The sequence below is a fragment of the Odocoileus virginianus genome, chromosome 1 (genome assembly GCF_023699985.2).
Source record: "Odocoileus virginianus isolate 20LAN1187 ecotype Illinois chromosome 1, Ovbor_1.2, whole genome shotgun sequence".
NCBI lineage: Eukaryota > Metazoa > Chordata > Mammalia > Artiodactyla > Cervidae > Odocoileus > Odocoileus virginianus.
Window position 1 is genome coordinate 3,234,621 of NC_069674.1, and position 17,723 is coordinate 3,252,343.

The 17,723-nt window shown below is 43.1% G+C and overlaps 1 protein-coding gene across 6 annotated transcripts in view; it reads right to left on the reverse strand.

Moving 5' to 3' along the window:
- Positions 1–17,723, reverse strand: part of DPP6 (dipeptidyl peptidase like 6) — a 1,052,271-nt gene that overhangs the window by 333,560 nt on the left and 700,988 nt on the right. For all 6 annotated transcript variants that reach the window (XR_011482010.1, XM_070450430.1, XM_070450574.1 and 3 more), the window contains exon 3: positions 4,123–4,221. Coding sequence is in view for 5 of the 6 variants with exons in the window: in XM_070450430.1 (XP_070306531.1) it covers positions 4,123–4,221 (99 nt within the window). In the remaining variant the exon portion in view is untranslated. The remainder of the gene's footprint in view (positions 1–4,122; positions 4,222–17,723) is intronic.

A 17,723-nucleotide genomic window follows, 5' to 3' on the forward strand; every position in this document is an offset into this window, starting at 1 on the left:
TTGCCATGCCCTCCTCCAAGGGACCTTCCTGACCCAGGGATCAAACCCACATCTCTTAAGTCTTCTGCACTGGCATGTGGGTTCTTTACCACTAGCACTACCTGCGAAGGCCAAGTGAATAATGTTAATTGTGAGAATTAATTGATTTAAAGTGTGCAAAGCACTTAGCCCAGAACTTCAGATGTGGGACCCCCCAGTGGATGATGGTGATGATGATGGTGGTAATATGATGATGATGATGATGGTGGTAATGACAGTGGTGGTGGTGGTGGTGAAGGTGAGATGGCGATGGTGGTGACGATGATGTGATGATGATGATAATGATGGTGATGACAAAGGTGGTGGTGATGATGGTGATGACAGTGATGTGATGATGATGATGGTGGTGGTGATGATGGTGGAGGTGGTGATGTGATGATGATGTGATGATGACAATAATGATGGTGACGACAATGTGGTGATGATGATGGTAATGATAGTGATGTGATGATGATGATGGTGGTGGTGATGTAATGATGATGGTGGTGGTGATGATGGTGGTGGTGGTGATGATGGTGGAGGTGGTGATGTGATGATGATGGTGATGTGACGATGATGTGATGATGACAATAATGATGGTGATGATGATGGTGGTAATATGATGATGATGGTGGTGATGATAGTGGTGGTGGTGGTGGTGAAGATGAGATGGCGATGGTGGTGATGATGATGTGATAATGATGATAATGATGGTGATGACAATGGTGGTGGTGATGATGATGATGATGGTGGTGGTGATTATGGTGGAGGTGGTGATGTGATGATGATGGTGATGTGACGATGATGTGATGATGACAATAATGATGGTGACAACAATGGTGGTGATGATGATGGTAATGATAGTGATGTGATGATGATGATGGTGGTGGTGATGTAATGATGATGGTGGTGGTGATGATGGTGGTGGTGGTGATGATGGTGGAGGTGGTGATGTGATGATGATGGTGATGTGACGATGATGTGATGATGACAATAATGATGGTGATGATGATGGTGGTAATATGATGATGATGGTGGTGATGATAGTGGTGGTGGTGGTGGTGAAGATGAGATGGCGATGGTGGTGATGATGATGTGATAATGATGATAATGATGGTGATGACAATGGTGGTGGTGATGATGGTAATGACAGTGATGTGATGATGATGATGGTGGTGGTGATGATGGTGATGATAGTGATGTGATGATGATGGTGTTGATGATGATGATGATAGTGTAATATGATGATGGTGATGGTGGTGATGATGGTGGAGGTGGTGATGTGATGATGGTGATGTGACGATGATGTGATGATGATGGTGATGATGGTGATGACAATGGTGGTGGTGATGATGGTGGAGGTGGTGATGTGATGACGATGATGGTGTTGATGATGATGGTGGAGGTGGTGATGTGATGATGATGGTGATGTGACGATGATGCGATGATGATGATGGTGATGATGATGATGGTGGTATTGATAGCAAGGAAGAAGAAGGAGAGGAGGTGCAGACAGAGGGGAAGGAGGAAGAAGAGGAGAAGAATGAGGCTGTTGTAGTGATGATTGTGGTAGATGGCTGTGATGGTGGTGGTAACTCCAATTCAACCAGAGGGAAACTGTTCCATAGGAAAAATGATGTCTTTTTTGGGGTCCAGCAACTTGCCTGCTACATTGTAGACACTCAATAAACACTAATTAAATGAATTAATGTTCTGATCATTTCTCAAGCTCATCTCAGCTCCACAACAGTCAACAATCCTATGAAATGTAGGATTCTTTCCCTGGGTTTTCACATTTAGACTTGTAAGGTTAAAAAATGAATGAATTCTTTATGGTATTTGTAAAACTCACATTGTAAGGCACAATTAGTCACCACAAAGTCACTTCATTCACTTTAAGCTACTGCATCTTCAAGGAGCAGGAAGAAAGGGGCTGATCAGGAAGAGGAATCAGTGAGAGGAGGAGGGGGCAGCTAGAAAACAGGGTGGTGGGGGGAGTTACGTTCCCTTAGATTTCTGATGGTGCCCGGTCTCTGCAGAGACCTGACCACTTGGTTAACCTGCAACAAAACTTCACACTGTGCCTACAATTACAAAGAAAGACTCCTCTCACAAGCTCCTGGACATCAAAAGCATGTTTCTGTGAACCACAGGTCATCTTATGAGTAGATTTAACCTGCTGGGCATTTTCTGCTGGGCACAAGGTCACTTCTTATTAACTCCCAACTTTGGGGATAGAATGAAATTCTGGCCAGAAAGCCAGCACATCTCAGGACCAGCTCCATGCCTTTGCAGCATAAATTAGTTCATGGAAGACCAACACCTTATAATAGCAACCGACACGGGTTCCTGTAGAAACTTGGGTGCCCTGGAGCCTCCAGATCTCTGCCTACAATTTTTACATTGTCTGCATAGGGAGCAGAGGCAGGTCAAGCCAGAGGCCATGGATGCTCTAATCTAAAGGCTTGCCTGTATTATTTGAGCACTCACGGGGTCTTTGCAGGGCCCCCTCCGGCCGCCTCTGAACCCGGTACCTTTAAGACCAAGTGTATGCACCATCTTTGAAACTCCTTCTTGGGAAGAAGGAGAAAATCACATCCTACCTGCGCCATGTGTCAGGGCTACCACCGGTCACTCCCTGGTTTGTCTCCCGAACGATGCTATGCTCCTTAAGAAGAGAGTCGTCATCTTTTACTCCCAAGATCTGGCCCAGGGCATGCGATCAGTGCTCAACCCTCTCTCTGTGATGGGTACACACAAACAGGAAGCAGATGCTGCGTCCCCTCAGGACCAAAGGTAAAATTATTTCCTCAAACAACAAAGACCTTGGCTCTATCAGTGATTTGGATTTCTGTGTGTGTCTCCTACTGGTATTCACAGTACGCTGCTCTCATTTATCCCCAATTCCCACTTATAAAATACATTCCCTCTGAGACTCAGCTACTCCTTTCATTTTTAAATAAGCAGATTTAAGGACCAGAAATTAATACGGAAGCCACAGTGAAGGACAAAGGAGAAGCTACTGCCCCGCGGGAGACGGAAGGCAAAGAGTCATTCCTGGCTGATTTTCAACAGTTCGTGAAGCATAAATGGCAATTCAGAGGAACTGGACAGCGAGAAAATATGACTCAGTGTCATTCAACAAAGCATCAGTGGAAAGCACACAAAACGGGAAGGAAGTTAGGAGGCAGGCTTCCAGCTTCTGCTGTGTCACTAACTAGCTCTGCGACCTCAGAGAAGTCACTTAACCTCTCTCTGCCTCATTTACTATAAAAGCCAGGCTGTGAATGAGACCTCCAGTATTCCACTACAAAGGTTCTCTGCCCCGAGCATCAGTTTTCAAGTGCATCCCATGGAGGCTAAGATGAAATGAAAACAGTATCTGTGGAGATAACTGGAGAGGTTCTAGGACCAGACTGTGCAAGAGGGATGCAGGGAAGCCTGCAGAGGATGGGGAGCAGTCACATCTTTTTTCCCCAGGACTGCACTCTAGAATTATTCCAGACCCAACTAAAGGAAACAGACTATTCTGAACCAACAAATGTATTATAAACATACTGCCTTTCACCTCCAGTTCTATGTTGCTTTGTGGTTTAAAAAAAAATTCCCCAAACAAGAAAACAAGATTTCATCTAGACTGAAGTTCGAGAGGAAGATTAACTTATCCGCATGTGGTCACTGGACTCTACTGTTTCCTTCACTAGGCAGCATTCCAGAAGAATCCTTTCAGTTCCTTTTGGCGCCTGGACCCAGTTGGGAGTGAAAGTGAGAGGAGTACAAAAGGGAATAAAGAAGCGTGGAGAAGGGAGGAAGGCTCAACTGTGTCTCTCCCTGTCCTGTTGCTTAGCAACATTTCACGTCTGGGTCTGAGAAGTAGCGATTCAGGGAGGCGACCCCGAAGACCCATTACTCATGAAGGAGCAGCTTGGTTTGACCAGATACACATTTTCTTAGAATGATAGTAAGATGACGATCACAGCAAAGAGCTCTGTGGAACCACTTCTACAGCCAGAGAAGGGAGGTGAAAGGCAAATTACAAAACCCAAGCTCTCAGAAAGTGGCGGAGAGTGGGAGAATGAGTCCCCAAATGCACTCAGGACTCACCACTTATCCACTTAGCCTCGGGGTCGTGGATTTTGAAATCTTCACTGAAGAGGTCTTCCACAGTCACCTTCTTCTTTTGAGACAGACTGTTATCTTCCGCTAGAAAAGAGCAAGGAGCACAGAGACAAAAAATTTTATTTCCTGGTTAAAAAAGAGAGGACCATAAAACATTCTGATTGCCACCCAGAAATAGTATACAGGGTTAAACATAATTTCTACACATAATGCTGAATAAAAGCCAGGCATGCTTTTTGCTTTTATCAATAGCTTAGCTACCAGGTGGCTTAGTGGTAAAAAAAAAAAATCTGCCTGCCAATGCGGGAGATGCCAGTTTGATCCCCAGGAGAAGGAAATGGCAACCCACTCTGGTATTCTTGCCTGGGAAACTCCACGGACAGAGGAGCTTGGTGGGTGGGCTACAGTCCACGGGGTCATAAAAGAGTCGGTCGTGTCTGAGGGACTAAACAATCACAGCAAAGCTATCAAAAACTATTGTAAGGGGAACCACAGTACAGTAAAATGGCATCATTATGGCCTCTGTACCTGTAAAACATAAATAACCATCTTAGATATGAAGGCAAATAAGTGTTGAAAAACTGACTGATGAGCAATAAGGTGGAAATAGTAAAAAAATAAACAGGGATCACAACTGTATTATGTAACCAATCATTCATTAAGCATTCATAATGCCAACAGCAAACATGTTGGGTGCCTGAAATCCAAAAACAGGTAGCACATTCCTTAGGTCCTTATTTCCCCATATGCCTCACTCATTCCTGGCTGCCTTCAGGTTGGGGATTAGTCCTCCAGAAAAGAGACAGACCCCAAATTCTGTGTGCAAACTACCAGGTTCTGACCTCCCCGCCTCACTTGGATGACCAGGCTTGGGAGTAAGCACCCGGGATAAGACGTGAACTTCCATCCCAAGAGGAGGTATTCAGGTAATGACACCAGTGGGCAGACTTTATGAACCTGGAAGCTTTTATCTTACTTCCTAAAGCTGAAGCTTCTGGGGATTTAGATCTGCCTCAGAGAGGTTCTCTCATTACAGGCACAAAAATTCATTCATCTGCTTTGACAAGACAATAGGCTGTCCACCTTCCGACCTGTGAGTCTAAGCAGATTAAAGCCAGGCAGGAGCAGAGACACAAATGCAGGGAACAGAACGTGTGGACGTGGCGGGGGCAGGAGAGGAGATGACCGGGAGACTGGGATTGATACAGACGCACCATCGTGCATAGACAGCGAGTGAAAGCTGCTGGATTAAGCAAGGAGCTTGGCTTGGGGAGGATATCTCTCTGAGGATAGAGAGGGGTGGGCTGGGGGAGGCGGGAGGCAGACTCCAGAGGGAGGGGACGTGTGCATACTTAGAGCTGAGTCACACTGCTGAATAGCAGAAACTAACACGATATTGTAAAGCAATATCTCTCCCCGCAAAACCCCACCCGGACAGGACCTCAAACCACCCTCACTTTTGTTGTACTAACAAGACACTCTATCTTAACTTTGTCCGATGTCCATCATTTATGTAGGATGTTTATTCACGACCCAGCCCTCTGAAATAAAAGAAGAGTCAGGTTCTCATTTCCTCTGTTCTGTGTCGGGCTCCTGCGTGGGGTTACCATGAGTGTTAATCAGGGCGTGTAGGTCTGTGTGCACCCTGCGTGAGGTGGTTTCAGATCACTGCGTTTTACACGGGGATGTTTGGTTGTTGGGACTGTTTCTCTTTTGAGTTCTGGCTGTTGAGACAGCCTTCACTTCTTGGGCTGTCTCAGTGATTGCCCTCAGCAACAACATTGCCTCTTTCAACTTTCTGTTTCAGAATCTGTGGCAGGTTGGGGAAACAAAAAAAAACATTTTTATCTTACATAATAAAAAAATGATAATCTCTGAATGAAATCCTCAAAGCTTCTAGGATTCTAGCATACGTATAGATTTTGTTACATCTCCTATGGTTTCTTTTTTGTGGCCTCCCTGGGCATGAAAGATTACTGAAATTCGGAGAAACGTTGCACACGGACTTGTATCTTGCATATCAAATAGGATTAGTGCATGTAAAAGTCTTTTGAAATGTACAGTGATGAGGCTTGAGGTGGCCTTCCTGTTAGACCTGATGGTATGTGGAGCTCTCCCAGGTGCTGATCAAAGTATGTTAAAACCAAGCCTAGTTCTTCCCTCTGGGACTTTCTTATCTGTCTCTGAAGCAGTCTCGGAAAAATATACACAGCTTCAAACATGATGCATTTCAGTATGGAAAACAGTCAATACATGAAAAATTTAAAGATTACTAGACATCAATCTAATAAAGTTATACTGTGAACTAGTAATTAAGAAGTATATTTGCAACTCATTGATAAATGAGTTCTGGAGCTCTCAAGCACATTTAGTGATTAGAGGCATCAAAACTGTACTATAAACATCAAACTTGGTAAGAGCATAGATCTTAATTTTTCCCCTCCCAAAAAGAAGATAATCACGTGGCCTTACAGAGGGTGTTAGCTAATCCTACAAAGGCAATCATACTGCAACATATAAATGCATCAAATCAACATGCTGTACTCAGTCATGTCCGACCCTGCGACCCCATGGACTGTAGCCCGCCAGGCTCCTCTGTCCATGGGATTCTCTAGGCAAGAATACTAGAGTGGGTTGCCATGTCCTCCTCCTGGGGATCTTCCTGACCTAGGGATTGAACCCGCCTCTTTCACGTCTCTGGCACTGGCAGGCATGTTCTCTACCACTAGTGCCACCTGGGAAGCCCTAAACTTAAACAGTGTCAAATATATTTCAATTAAAATACAATAAATAAAGCAAGAGCAAGAGTAAGTATGTCAGAAACACTCAAATACATGGTCAGAAAATAACTCATCATATTAGAACTTGAATTTTATCTAAGTAAACACTTCTCTTCAGTGATGGTTCTAGCTCCACATTTTGGAATCCATAGGAAGCCCAATAAGAACAAAGACTGCAATTTAATCAAACTTTGGGTCAAACAGGAAAAGTCGATCCACTCAGTTTCTGAAAATTTTTCTTTTCACAAACGATGGTTCTATTCATCAAAACAAAAAGTTGGTTGTTTCTTTCTGCCACACTGCATGGCATGCAGAACTTCCCTGACCAGGGATCGAACTCATGCCCCCTGCGTTGGAAGCATGGAGTCTTAACCACTGGACCACCGAAAATCTGTTTTATTTTTTAAAAACTACTACTTCCTTGGTTTTTTAAAACAATACTTTAAAATCTGATATGACTTACATAGGGAGAGCCTGTGGTGGCAGCATTACTATAAACACTATAAAGAGTGCTCTGTTCAAGCCCGGACAGGTGCTTCTGTCAACAGTCAGCTCTGCCTCCTCAAGACACTCTCTGCTGGCCCCTCTGGAGCTTGACAGCTCGTTCACATGGTCAGGTGCTATCTAACTAAGCTACCGACGCACAGCCTGATGCCCTCCAAAGTGCTCTGAGGTGGGACTGGCACAAGGGACCGCCATGTTCAGGAGTCAGGCTGAGCCCCCAAAGAATCACAGGTGAAAGACCTTGGAAGCGATTCGGACTCGCAGAATCTCACAGAGGAGCGGAGCCAGAGCTGAAACAATGACCACGCTGCAAGAGTGCCAGGGCTGAAGGCAGCAGGACCCAATGTGCAGGAGGCTGCGGAACAAAAAGTAGGAGGAATTCCAGAAAGAACTCTGTGAGAAAAGAACCTGCTAGCCAAGATAAAATAACGGAAGAACATTCAAGCTAGGAGGACTGCAAGGCCATGAAGGCATTGATGGCTGCAATATTCTCAGGAAACTGTGAGGGGGTTGGTATTGGTGCAGTAGAAAGTGTGAGTTGAAAATGTCCAGCGATGAAGGTATATTCCCTCGTGTTTGATATTCTGAAATTCCATTAGAAAAATGTCTAGTTGTGGCTTTTCTTTAAATATCCTGCTCACCAGTTAGTACCATTTACAGCCTAAGAACTGCCTTTCTCTGTATCAGGAATGTTATCAGTAACTGTCTAATTCAGTACTGCTTCTCCATCATTCCAGACCCCACTGGACCTCACCAGGAACCTCTAGGTCTTCTGCATTTTGGTGTCTCTGGGAGGATTTGCATTATTTCTTCAGCTCAATTTTTATCTTTTTTTTTTCTTTAGTGTGTCAAGCTCTTTCATTTTGTTGCTTTAAATTTCTAACCAATTAATTTTAATTCCTAACATGCCTAGTTAGCTTAATCAAGATCATCTGCTCTTAGGTTACAAGCTCTTTTATCAAATTGATAATTTTGAAAAAAACCTTTCGGTCATTTTCTGTTGTGCCTTATAGACTTCTGTGCCTTTGGAGTCAAGGCCTCATGGTCATTTTCTCTTGAGCCTAATAGGCTTCTGTGCCTTTGGAGTCAAGGCCTCATGGTCATTTTCTCTTGAGCCTAATAGGCTTCTGTGCCTTTGGAGTCAAGGCCTCACGGTCATATTCTGTTGAGCCTGATAGGCTTCTGTGCCTTTGGAGTCAAGGCCTCACGGTCATTTTCTCTTGAGCCTAATAGGCTTCTGTGCCTTTGGAGTCAAGGCCTCACGGTCATTTTCTGTTGAGCCTGATAGGCTTCTGTGCCTTTGGAGTCAAGGCCTCACGGTCATTTTCTGTTGAGCCTGATAGACTTCTGTGCCTTTGGAGTCAAGGCCTCACAGTCATTTTCTGTTGCGCCTGATAGGCTTCTGTGCCTTTGGAGTCAAGGCCTCACGGTCATTCTCTGTTGAGCCTAATAGACTTCTGTGCCTTTGGAGTCAAGGCCTCACGGTCATTCTCTGTTGAGCCTAATAGACTTCTGTGCCTTTGGAGTCAAGGCCTCACGGTCATTTTCTGTTGAGCCTAATAGGCTTCTGTGCCTTTGGAGTCAAGGCCTCACGGTCATTCTCTGTTGAGCCTAATAGGCTTCTGTGCCTTTGGAGTCAAGGCTTCACGGTCATTCTCTGTTGAGCCTAATAGGCTTCTGTGCCTTTGGAGTCAAGGCCTCACGGTCATTCTCTGTTGAGCCTAATAGGCTTCTGTGCCTTTGGAGTCAAGGCTTCACGGTCATTCTCTGTTGAGCCTAATAGGCTTCTGTGCCTTTGGAGTCAAGGCCTCACGGTCATTCTCTGTTGAGCCTAATAGGCTTCTGTGCCTTTGGAGTCAAGGCTTCACGGTCATTCTCTGTTGAGCCTAATAGGCTTCTGTGCCTTTGGAGTCAAGGCCTCACGGTCATTCTCTGTTGAGCCTAATAGGCTTCTGTGCCTTTGGAGTCAAGGCCTCACGGTCATTCTCTGTTGAGCCTAATAGGCTTCTGTGCCTTTGGAGTCAAGGCCTCACAGTCATTCTCTGTTGAGCCTAACAGACTTCTGTGCCTTTGGAGTCAAGGCCTCACGTCTGTTAAGCTGCTGTGCTGCTTAAGTGGTTTCCTTGGGTCCCTGGGATGTAACGTGACAACTCCAAAATGTTCTGCGGTGTTTGGAGGACTCTGACAGTTACTACCTCTCAATCCTGCCAGGAGGAGGAAGGAAAGCCATTTTATGGAAGGTAGAGCTGGGCTCCTGAGAGGTTAAGTGGCTTCTCTAAAGAAGTGCAGGAGGACAGTAAAGCCAACATTAACCACATTTGCAGGAGAATTTATTTATTTATTTTTTTTTTTTCATTTATTTTTATTAGTTGGAGGCTAATTACTTTACAATATTGTAGTGGTTTTTGCCATATATTGACATGAATCAGCCATGGATTTACATATGTTCCTCATCCCGATCCCCTCTCCCACCTCCCTCCCCATCCCATCCCTCTGGGTCTTCCCAGTGCACCAGCCCTGAGCATTTGTCTCATGCATCCAACCTGGGCTGGCGATCTGTTTCACACTTGATAATATACATGTTTCAATGCTATTCTCTCAGATCATCCTACCCTTGCCTTCTCCCACAGAGTCCAAAAGTCTGTACTTCAGAATGGGAGAAAATAATAGCAAACGAAGAAACAGACAAATGACTAATCTCAAAAATATACAAGCAACTCCTGCAGCTCAATTCCAGAAAAATAAATGACCCAATCAAAAAATGGGCCAAAGAACTAAACAGACATTTCTTCAAAGAAGAAATACACATGGCTAACACACACATGAAAAGATGCTCAACATCACTCATTATCAGAGAAATGCAAATCAAAACCACAATGAGGTACCATTACACACCAGTCAGGATGGCTGCTATCTAAAAGTCTATAAGCAGTAGATGCTGGAGAGGGTGTGGAGAAAAGGGAACCCTCTTACACTGTTGGTGGGAATGCAAACTAGTACAGCCGCTATGGAAAACAGTGTGGAGATTTCTTAAAAAACTGGAAATAGAACTGCCATATGACCCAGCAATCCCACTCCTGGGCATACACACCTGAGGAAACCAGCTCTGAAACAGACATGTGCACCCCAATGTTCATCGCAGCACTGTTTATAATAGCCAGGACATGGAAGCAACCTAGATGCCCATCAGCAGACGAATGGATAAGGAAGCTGTGGTACATATACACCATGGAATATTACTCAGCCATTAAAAAGAATACATCTGAATCAGTTCTAATGAGATGGATGAAACTGGAGCCCATTATACAGAGTGAAGTAAGCCAGAAAGATAAAGACCATTACAGTATACTAACACATATATATGGAATTTTAAAAGATGGTAATGATAACCCTATATGTAGGAGAATTTAAATATTGACATTATTCACGGAATCTGGCTTGCTCATAACATATTCCAGAGCCAGGAAGCTAATAAAATCACAAAACGCAGGTAACATTTATGATGATCCTGATAAAACACTGCTCTCCAGGTAAAAATGTTTTCTGTAATAAAGAAAAGATCTGGAAAAACATTTTAAGACATACATTTCCTTAATTGGAGAAAACTTAGCCATCAAATCAGATCAACAATGAAAGCATCCTACAATGCCTGGCACATAGCAAGTAGTCACTCTGCTATAAACAGTGTGGCTGATGTCAAGTACTAAGTGCTTTTAAAACTCAAAGGGGAAAAGGATGGTGGTGGGCAGGTCAGATGTAAATCCACAGAGAGACAGACCCCAGCCTGAGACTCAGAGTGAAACCACTCTTATGCTCAGAATCAGTCACTGGGAAACTTGTGTGTTATTTCTACAGAAGTTGATAATCTGTGTGTGTTTCCATACAAACACCTATAGAAGAACATGTGGAAATCAATTTTTTATTTTCCAGTGTCTGCACTGTTAATTCACAAGTTCCAGTGACAGAGTTTGCTGAGAAGCAAGTCGCTACAGCCTTTTCCATCAACAACCATCCTGATACAGCTGAGCAGAAAAGGAAACAGCCCAGTGAACACACAGGGAACATGTCCCTTCACCGCGGCCGCATGTCAGGACTAAATGAGTGCTCTGTGCAGATATGGTTAGAGGTTGGGTCCAAATATTCCAATTAGATTCCTTTTCTCTTTTAATTAAAAACAATACAATAAATAACAATGCCTGGTGTACACACTACTCATATTTCTTCAGTAGATTCTTATAATAATGAAAGAATAAATTTAGTTATGCTTCACTGTCAACAGCTTAGGAACAATGACATTTAAACCAGGTAACATATCAACAACCTCAGATATGCAGATGATACCATTCTAAGGGCAGAAGGTGAAGAGGAACTAAAGAGCCTCTTGATGAGGGTGCAAGAGGAGAGTGAAAAAAGCTGGCTTGAAACTCAACATTCAAAAAACTAAGATCATGGCATCCAGTCCCATCACTTCTTGGCAAACAGAAGGGGTAAAGTGAAAGCAGTGATAAATTTTATTTTCTTGGACTCCAAAATTACTGAGAACAGTGGCTGCAGCCATTAAATTAAAGGACGCTTGCTCCTTGGAAGAAAAGCTATGACAAACCTAGACAGCATAGTCAAAAGCAGAGACATCACTTTGTCGACAAAGGTGCACACAGTCAAAGCTGTCGTTTTTCCAGTAGAGGTGGACCATAAAGAAGGCTGAGTGCTGAAGAACTGAGGCTTTTGAATTGTGCTGGGGAAGACTCTTGAGAGTCCCTTGGAATGTAAGATCCAACCAGTCAATCCTAAGGGAAATCAACCTTGAATATTCATTGGAAGGACTGATGTTGAAGCTAAAGCTCCAATACTTTGACCACCTGATGTGAAGAACAAATTCCTTGGAAAAGATGCTGATGCTGGGAAAATTGAGGGCAGGAGGAGAGTGGGGCGATAGAGGATGAGATGGTTGGATGGCATCACCAACTCAGAGGACATGAATTTGAAGAAACTCCAGGAGATAAGGAGAGGGAAGCCTAGTGTGCTGCTGTTCCCGGGTCGCAAAGAATAGGACACGACTAAGCAACTGGAAGTGAGAAATAGATTTAAGGGACTAGATCTGATAGAGAGTCTGATGAACTATGGACGGAGGTTTGTTACATTGTACAGGAGACAGGGATCAAGACCATCCCCATGGAAAAGAAATGCAAAAAGGAAAAATGGTTGTCTAAGGAGGCCTTACAAATAGCTGTGAAACGAAGAGAAGCGAAAAGCAAAGGAGAAAAGGAAAGATATTCCCATTTGAATGCAGAGTTCCAAAGAATAGCCAGGAGAGATAAGAAAGCCTTCCTCAGTGATCAATGCAGAGAAATAGAGGAAAACAACAGAATGGGAAAGACTAGAGATCTCTTCAAGAAAATTAGAGATGCCAGGGGAACATTTCATGCAAGGATGGGCTCAATAAAGGACAGAAATGGTATGGACCTAACAGAAGCAGAAGATATTAAGAAGAGGTGGCAAGAATACACAGAAGAACTGTACAGAAAAGATCTTCACGACCCAGATAATCACAATGGTGTGATCCCTCACCTAGAGCCAGACATTCTGGAATGTGAAGTCAAGTGGGCCTTAGAAAGCATCACTAGAACAAAGCTAGTGGATGTGATGGAATTCCAGTTGAGCTGTTTCAAATCCTGAAAGACGATGCTGTGAAAGTGCTGCACTCAATATGCCAGTAAATTTGGAAAACTCAGCAGTGGCCACAGGACTGGAAAGGGTCCATTTTCATTCCAATCCCTAAGAAAGGCAATCCCAAAGAATGCTCAAACTACCGCACAATTGTACTCATTTCACACGCTAGTGAGGTAATGTTTAAAATTCTCCAAGCCAGGCTTCAGCAATACATAAACCAAGAACTGCCAGATGTTCGAACTGCTTTTAGAAAAGGCAGAGGAACCAGAGATCAAATTGCCAATATCCGCTGGATCATCCAGAGAAACATCTATTTCTGCTTTATTAACTATGCCAAAGCCTTCGACTGTGTGGATAAAATAAACTGTAGAAAATTCTAAAGGAGATGGGAATACCAGACCACCTGACCTGCCTCTTGAGAAACCTGTATGCAGGTCAGGAAGCAACAGTTAGAACTGGACATGGAACAACAGACTGGTTCCATATAGGAAAAGGAGTACATCAAGGCTGTATATTGTCACCTTGCTTACTTAACTTATATGCAGAGGACATCATGAGAAACGCTGGGCTGGAAGAAGCACAAGCTGGAATCAGGATTGCCGGGAGAAATATCAATAACCTCAGATATGCAGATGACACCACCCTTATGGCAGAAAGTGAAGAGGAACTAAAAAGCTTCTTGATGAAAGTGAAAGAGGAGAGTGAAAAAGTTGGCTTAAAGCTCAACATTCAGAAAACTAAGATCATGGCATCTGGTCCCATCACCTCCTGGGAAATAGATTGGGAGACAGTGGAAACAGTGGCTGACTTTATTTTTTTGGGCTCCAAAATCACTACAAATGGTGACTGCAGCCATGAAATTAAAAGACACTTAACTCCTTGGAAGGAAAGTTATGACCAACCTAGAGAGCATATTAAAAAAGCAGAGACATTACTTTGCCAACAAAGGTCCGTCTGGTCAAGGCTATGGTTTTTCCAGTGGTCATGTATGGATGTGAGAGTTGGACTGTGAAGAAAGCTGAGTGCCGAAAAATTGATGCTTTTGAACTGTGGTGTTGGAGAAGACTCTTGAGAGTCCCTTGGACTGCAAGGACATCCAGCCAGTCCATCCTAAAGGAGATCAGTCCTGGGTGCTTATTGGAAAACCTGATTCTGAAGCTGAAACTCCAATAATGTGGCCACCTCATGTGCAAAGAGTTGACTCATTGGAAAAGACCCTGATGCTGGGAGGGAAAGGGGGCAGGAGGAGAAGGGGACGACAGAGGATGAGATGGCTGGATGGCATCACCGACTCGATGGGCATGAGTCTGAGCAAACTCCGGGAGTTTGTGATGGACAGGGAGGCCTAGAGTGCTGTGATTCATGGGGTCGCAAAGAGTCGGACACGACTGAGCAACTGAAGTGAACTGAAGCACCTGAACAACAGCAACAACACTGTGATCTAAGTTTAGAACATTTTCATTATTCTTCTCTAAAATTCCATAAGCATTGGCAGTCACTCCCCATTTCCACCCATATCTTCCCAATCCTAAGCAATGAAATATTTGTTTTCTGTATCTATACATTTGGTTAGTATGAGTAATTCATATGGAATCATACAATAACTTGGTCTTTTTTTATTGGTACATTTCATTTTCAAGTTTCATCCATGTGATAATACATAATAATATGTACCAGCACTTCATTACTTTTAATGGGTGAATAATGTTTCAAACCTAATAGTGTTGAGCATCTTTTCATGTGCTTGTTGACTATTTCTGTATTTTCTTTGGAGAATTATCTTCCTTTATCGAGACTGTAAAAAATGTGCAAGTTGAGAAATTCACTTCACTAGATGTGGCTTAACATACTTTTGCCAACATGACTACAAGATCAAAATCTCAGGGTATTCAGTCACGTAAAAATCTCATTGAAGAGCCTAACTGTGTAACTCATAATCTTCTCAGCCATCTCATCAGAAGCCAAACACAGAGATGGGAATATCCAGCTAACCCCTATGGAGGGGTCTCTGGTCTAATGGAATGAATCCCCATGACATACATAGGAAACTCACAGGTTCTTATGAATTTTATATCTGCAGAAGCTCTGCCAGCTTGGACTGAAAAGGACAGAGAAACTATGAAAGCAAAGAAGGCTGGGAGACAGCCAGCCTCCTCAAACAAGAAATATGCTGATAAAACTGCTCAGCTACAAACTCATGCTACCTTTCATGGAGAAGAAAAATGACCCCCAGAGGACAGAGTTAAAATCTGTAGACCACTATTCCCAGTACTTTAAACATACAGGAGTATGCCCAAGTGAATTTAGAAGTGCTTTGGAACTGGTGACCCCCTTTTTTTCCTTCAAATTTCTCCTTTTTTGAACAGAAATACGTATAACTGTTACCCTATGCCTGTTTCACCATTACTTTCAGGAGAAGACACCACTTATTTCTTTAGTTTCACAGGTTCACAATAGTGATGAATTGTGCCCTGGGATAAAGTATACCCAGAGTCTTACCCATAACTCATTGAAATGATTTAGATGATGGCATTTGGGACTGCTGAGCTGATAAAATTTTGGACTTTGAATTGATTCTGTAATAGTTTGAGACTTCTGAGGTCTCAGAACGGAGTGGATATACTTTGTATGTAGGATGGATGTAAATCTTTGGAGGCCAGAGGTCAGATTGTGTAGGCAAAATAACCCACAGCAAAGATGTCCATGTTGATCAGTCGTGTCCGACTCTTTGTGACCCCATGGACTGCAGCATGCCAGGTCTCCCTGTCCTTCACCAACTCCTGGAGTTTACTCAAACTCATGTCCATCGAGTTGGTGATGCCATTCAACCATCTCATCCTCTGTCATCCCCTTCTCCTCCTGCCCTCAATCTTTCCCAGCATCAAGGTCTTTCTAATGAGTCAGTTCTTTGCATCAGATGTCCACACATACTGGTGTTATGGACTGAACCAACTCCTCTCTCTCCAATTCATATGTGGAAGCCTTAATCCACAATGTGACCATATTTGGTGACAGAGACTTGAAGGAGGCAGTGAAATGAGATCATAAACGTGGGGCTCTGGTCCAGCAGCACTGATATCCTTGTGAGGAGGCAGGACTAGAGACAGGGCTCTCTCTCTCTCTCCCTGAGCATTCAAGCAGAGAAAAAGCAATGTGAGAGACGTGACAAGGTGCCGTCTGCCAGCCAAGAAGAGAGGTCACACTAGAAACTAGCCTTGCTGGCCCTTAACCGAGGACTTAAAGACTAGAGAATATTGTTTGAACCCATCCTGTGGCTCTATTAGGTCAGCCCAGGCAAAGAATACAACTAGTATTTTCAAAATTTTAATTTCCAAAGTTTTGCTGCTAGTGCCTAAGAAATACAATTAATATTTGAATATAGACCTTGTATTCCATGTTCTTTCTAAAACTACCCCTAAATGTATTAGCATTATCTATACAACTTTTTCATTTTGTCTGCAATGAAGGTAGTTTTGCTTTTTAACTTCAAATAGATATAATCCATTAAGATTGCTAAGAAAACGAGTCTGCTTACTAAAGTCAAGGTCCAAATAAGAATAAAATAGCTGCAGCTATTGAAGAGTCTCTTTGACCTGAATGCCTCTAGAAAAGCTGTTTAGTCACAAAGTACTACAATTTCTCTCTCTATGGCTTTGTCTGTATTGTCAGGTTTTAAAGAGAAATGCATGTCTAAGCAAAGCACTGTAAGTGTTTTAAATAAATTTTCCACCTTAGAAATTTATTTACCTATTTATTTGTTTGGAATAACTTCTCTCTTTTATTTTTGACAGATTTTTTTAGGTGATTATCCATAGACTTTGTAGTAAGTGGTAAAGCTGCAACCCATTTGTGATACTTAGATGAATGCATTGTTTTCAATACAGACACAAAATGCTTTTGCTTTTGTTTTAAAGGTCTGTGTCCTTTTTTGTAAGGACAGTTGATTTACAGTGTTGTGTTACAATTTTCCATTTTAAAATCAACTGTTTGGTGGCAGATTTTATTAAGTAGGACTTGCACATGTCACCAAGGAAAGCTGAGAGAAAGAGCTGGAGGGGCCGTCAGGATGGAGCAAAAGACTGTTTAGGCCCTAACATCTTTCTCTTGTCTGGTGAGAAGCCAGGAGACTCCAGCTAAGGTCAGCAGAACAAGAAATGTATTTGTAAAGACATTTCATAGGAACTTATGAAAGAGATCTCTAGAGCAGCGGTCCCCAACCTTTTTGGCCTCAGGGATGGGTTTCATGGAAGGCAATTTATTCCACCAACGGGGGAGGGCAGGGTGGGGGAGGATGGCTTAGGGATGAGTCACACCCAGCACATTCATTGTGCCATTAATTTCTAATCTAATGCTGCTGCTGATGTGACAGGAGGTACTGGTCCCTGGCCTGGAGGTTGGGCACCCTTGTCTAGAGGAACTAAAAATAACTGATAGTTTCTACAACCCAGAGTGAAGAAAAGGAAGCAGGAGGAAATGTGAGTTAAATGTTCCACTTGGATAGGAGGCAGTCTGTATAACAGACAGTCTGGATATCAGGCAGTCTGATATATAAATATATCATATTGATATATGAGTGTAACATTAAAATGACAGAAATAAATACCAGAAGAACTAAAATCAGAAATGGTCCAA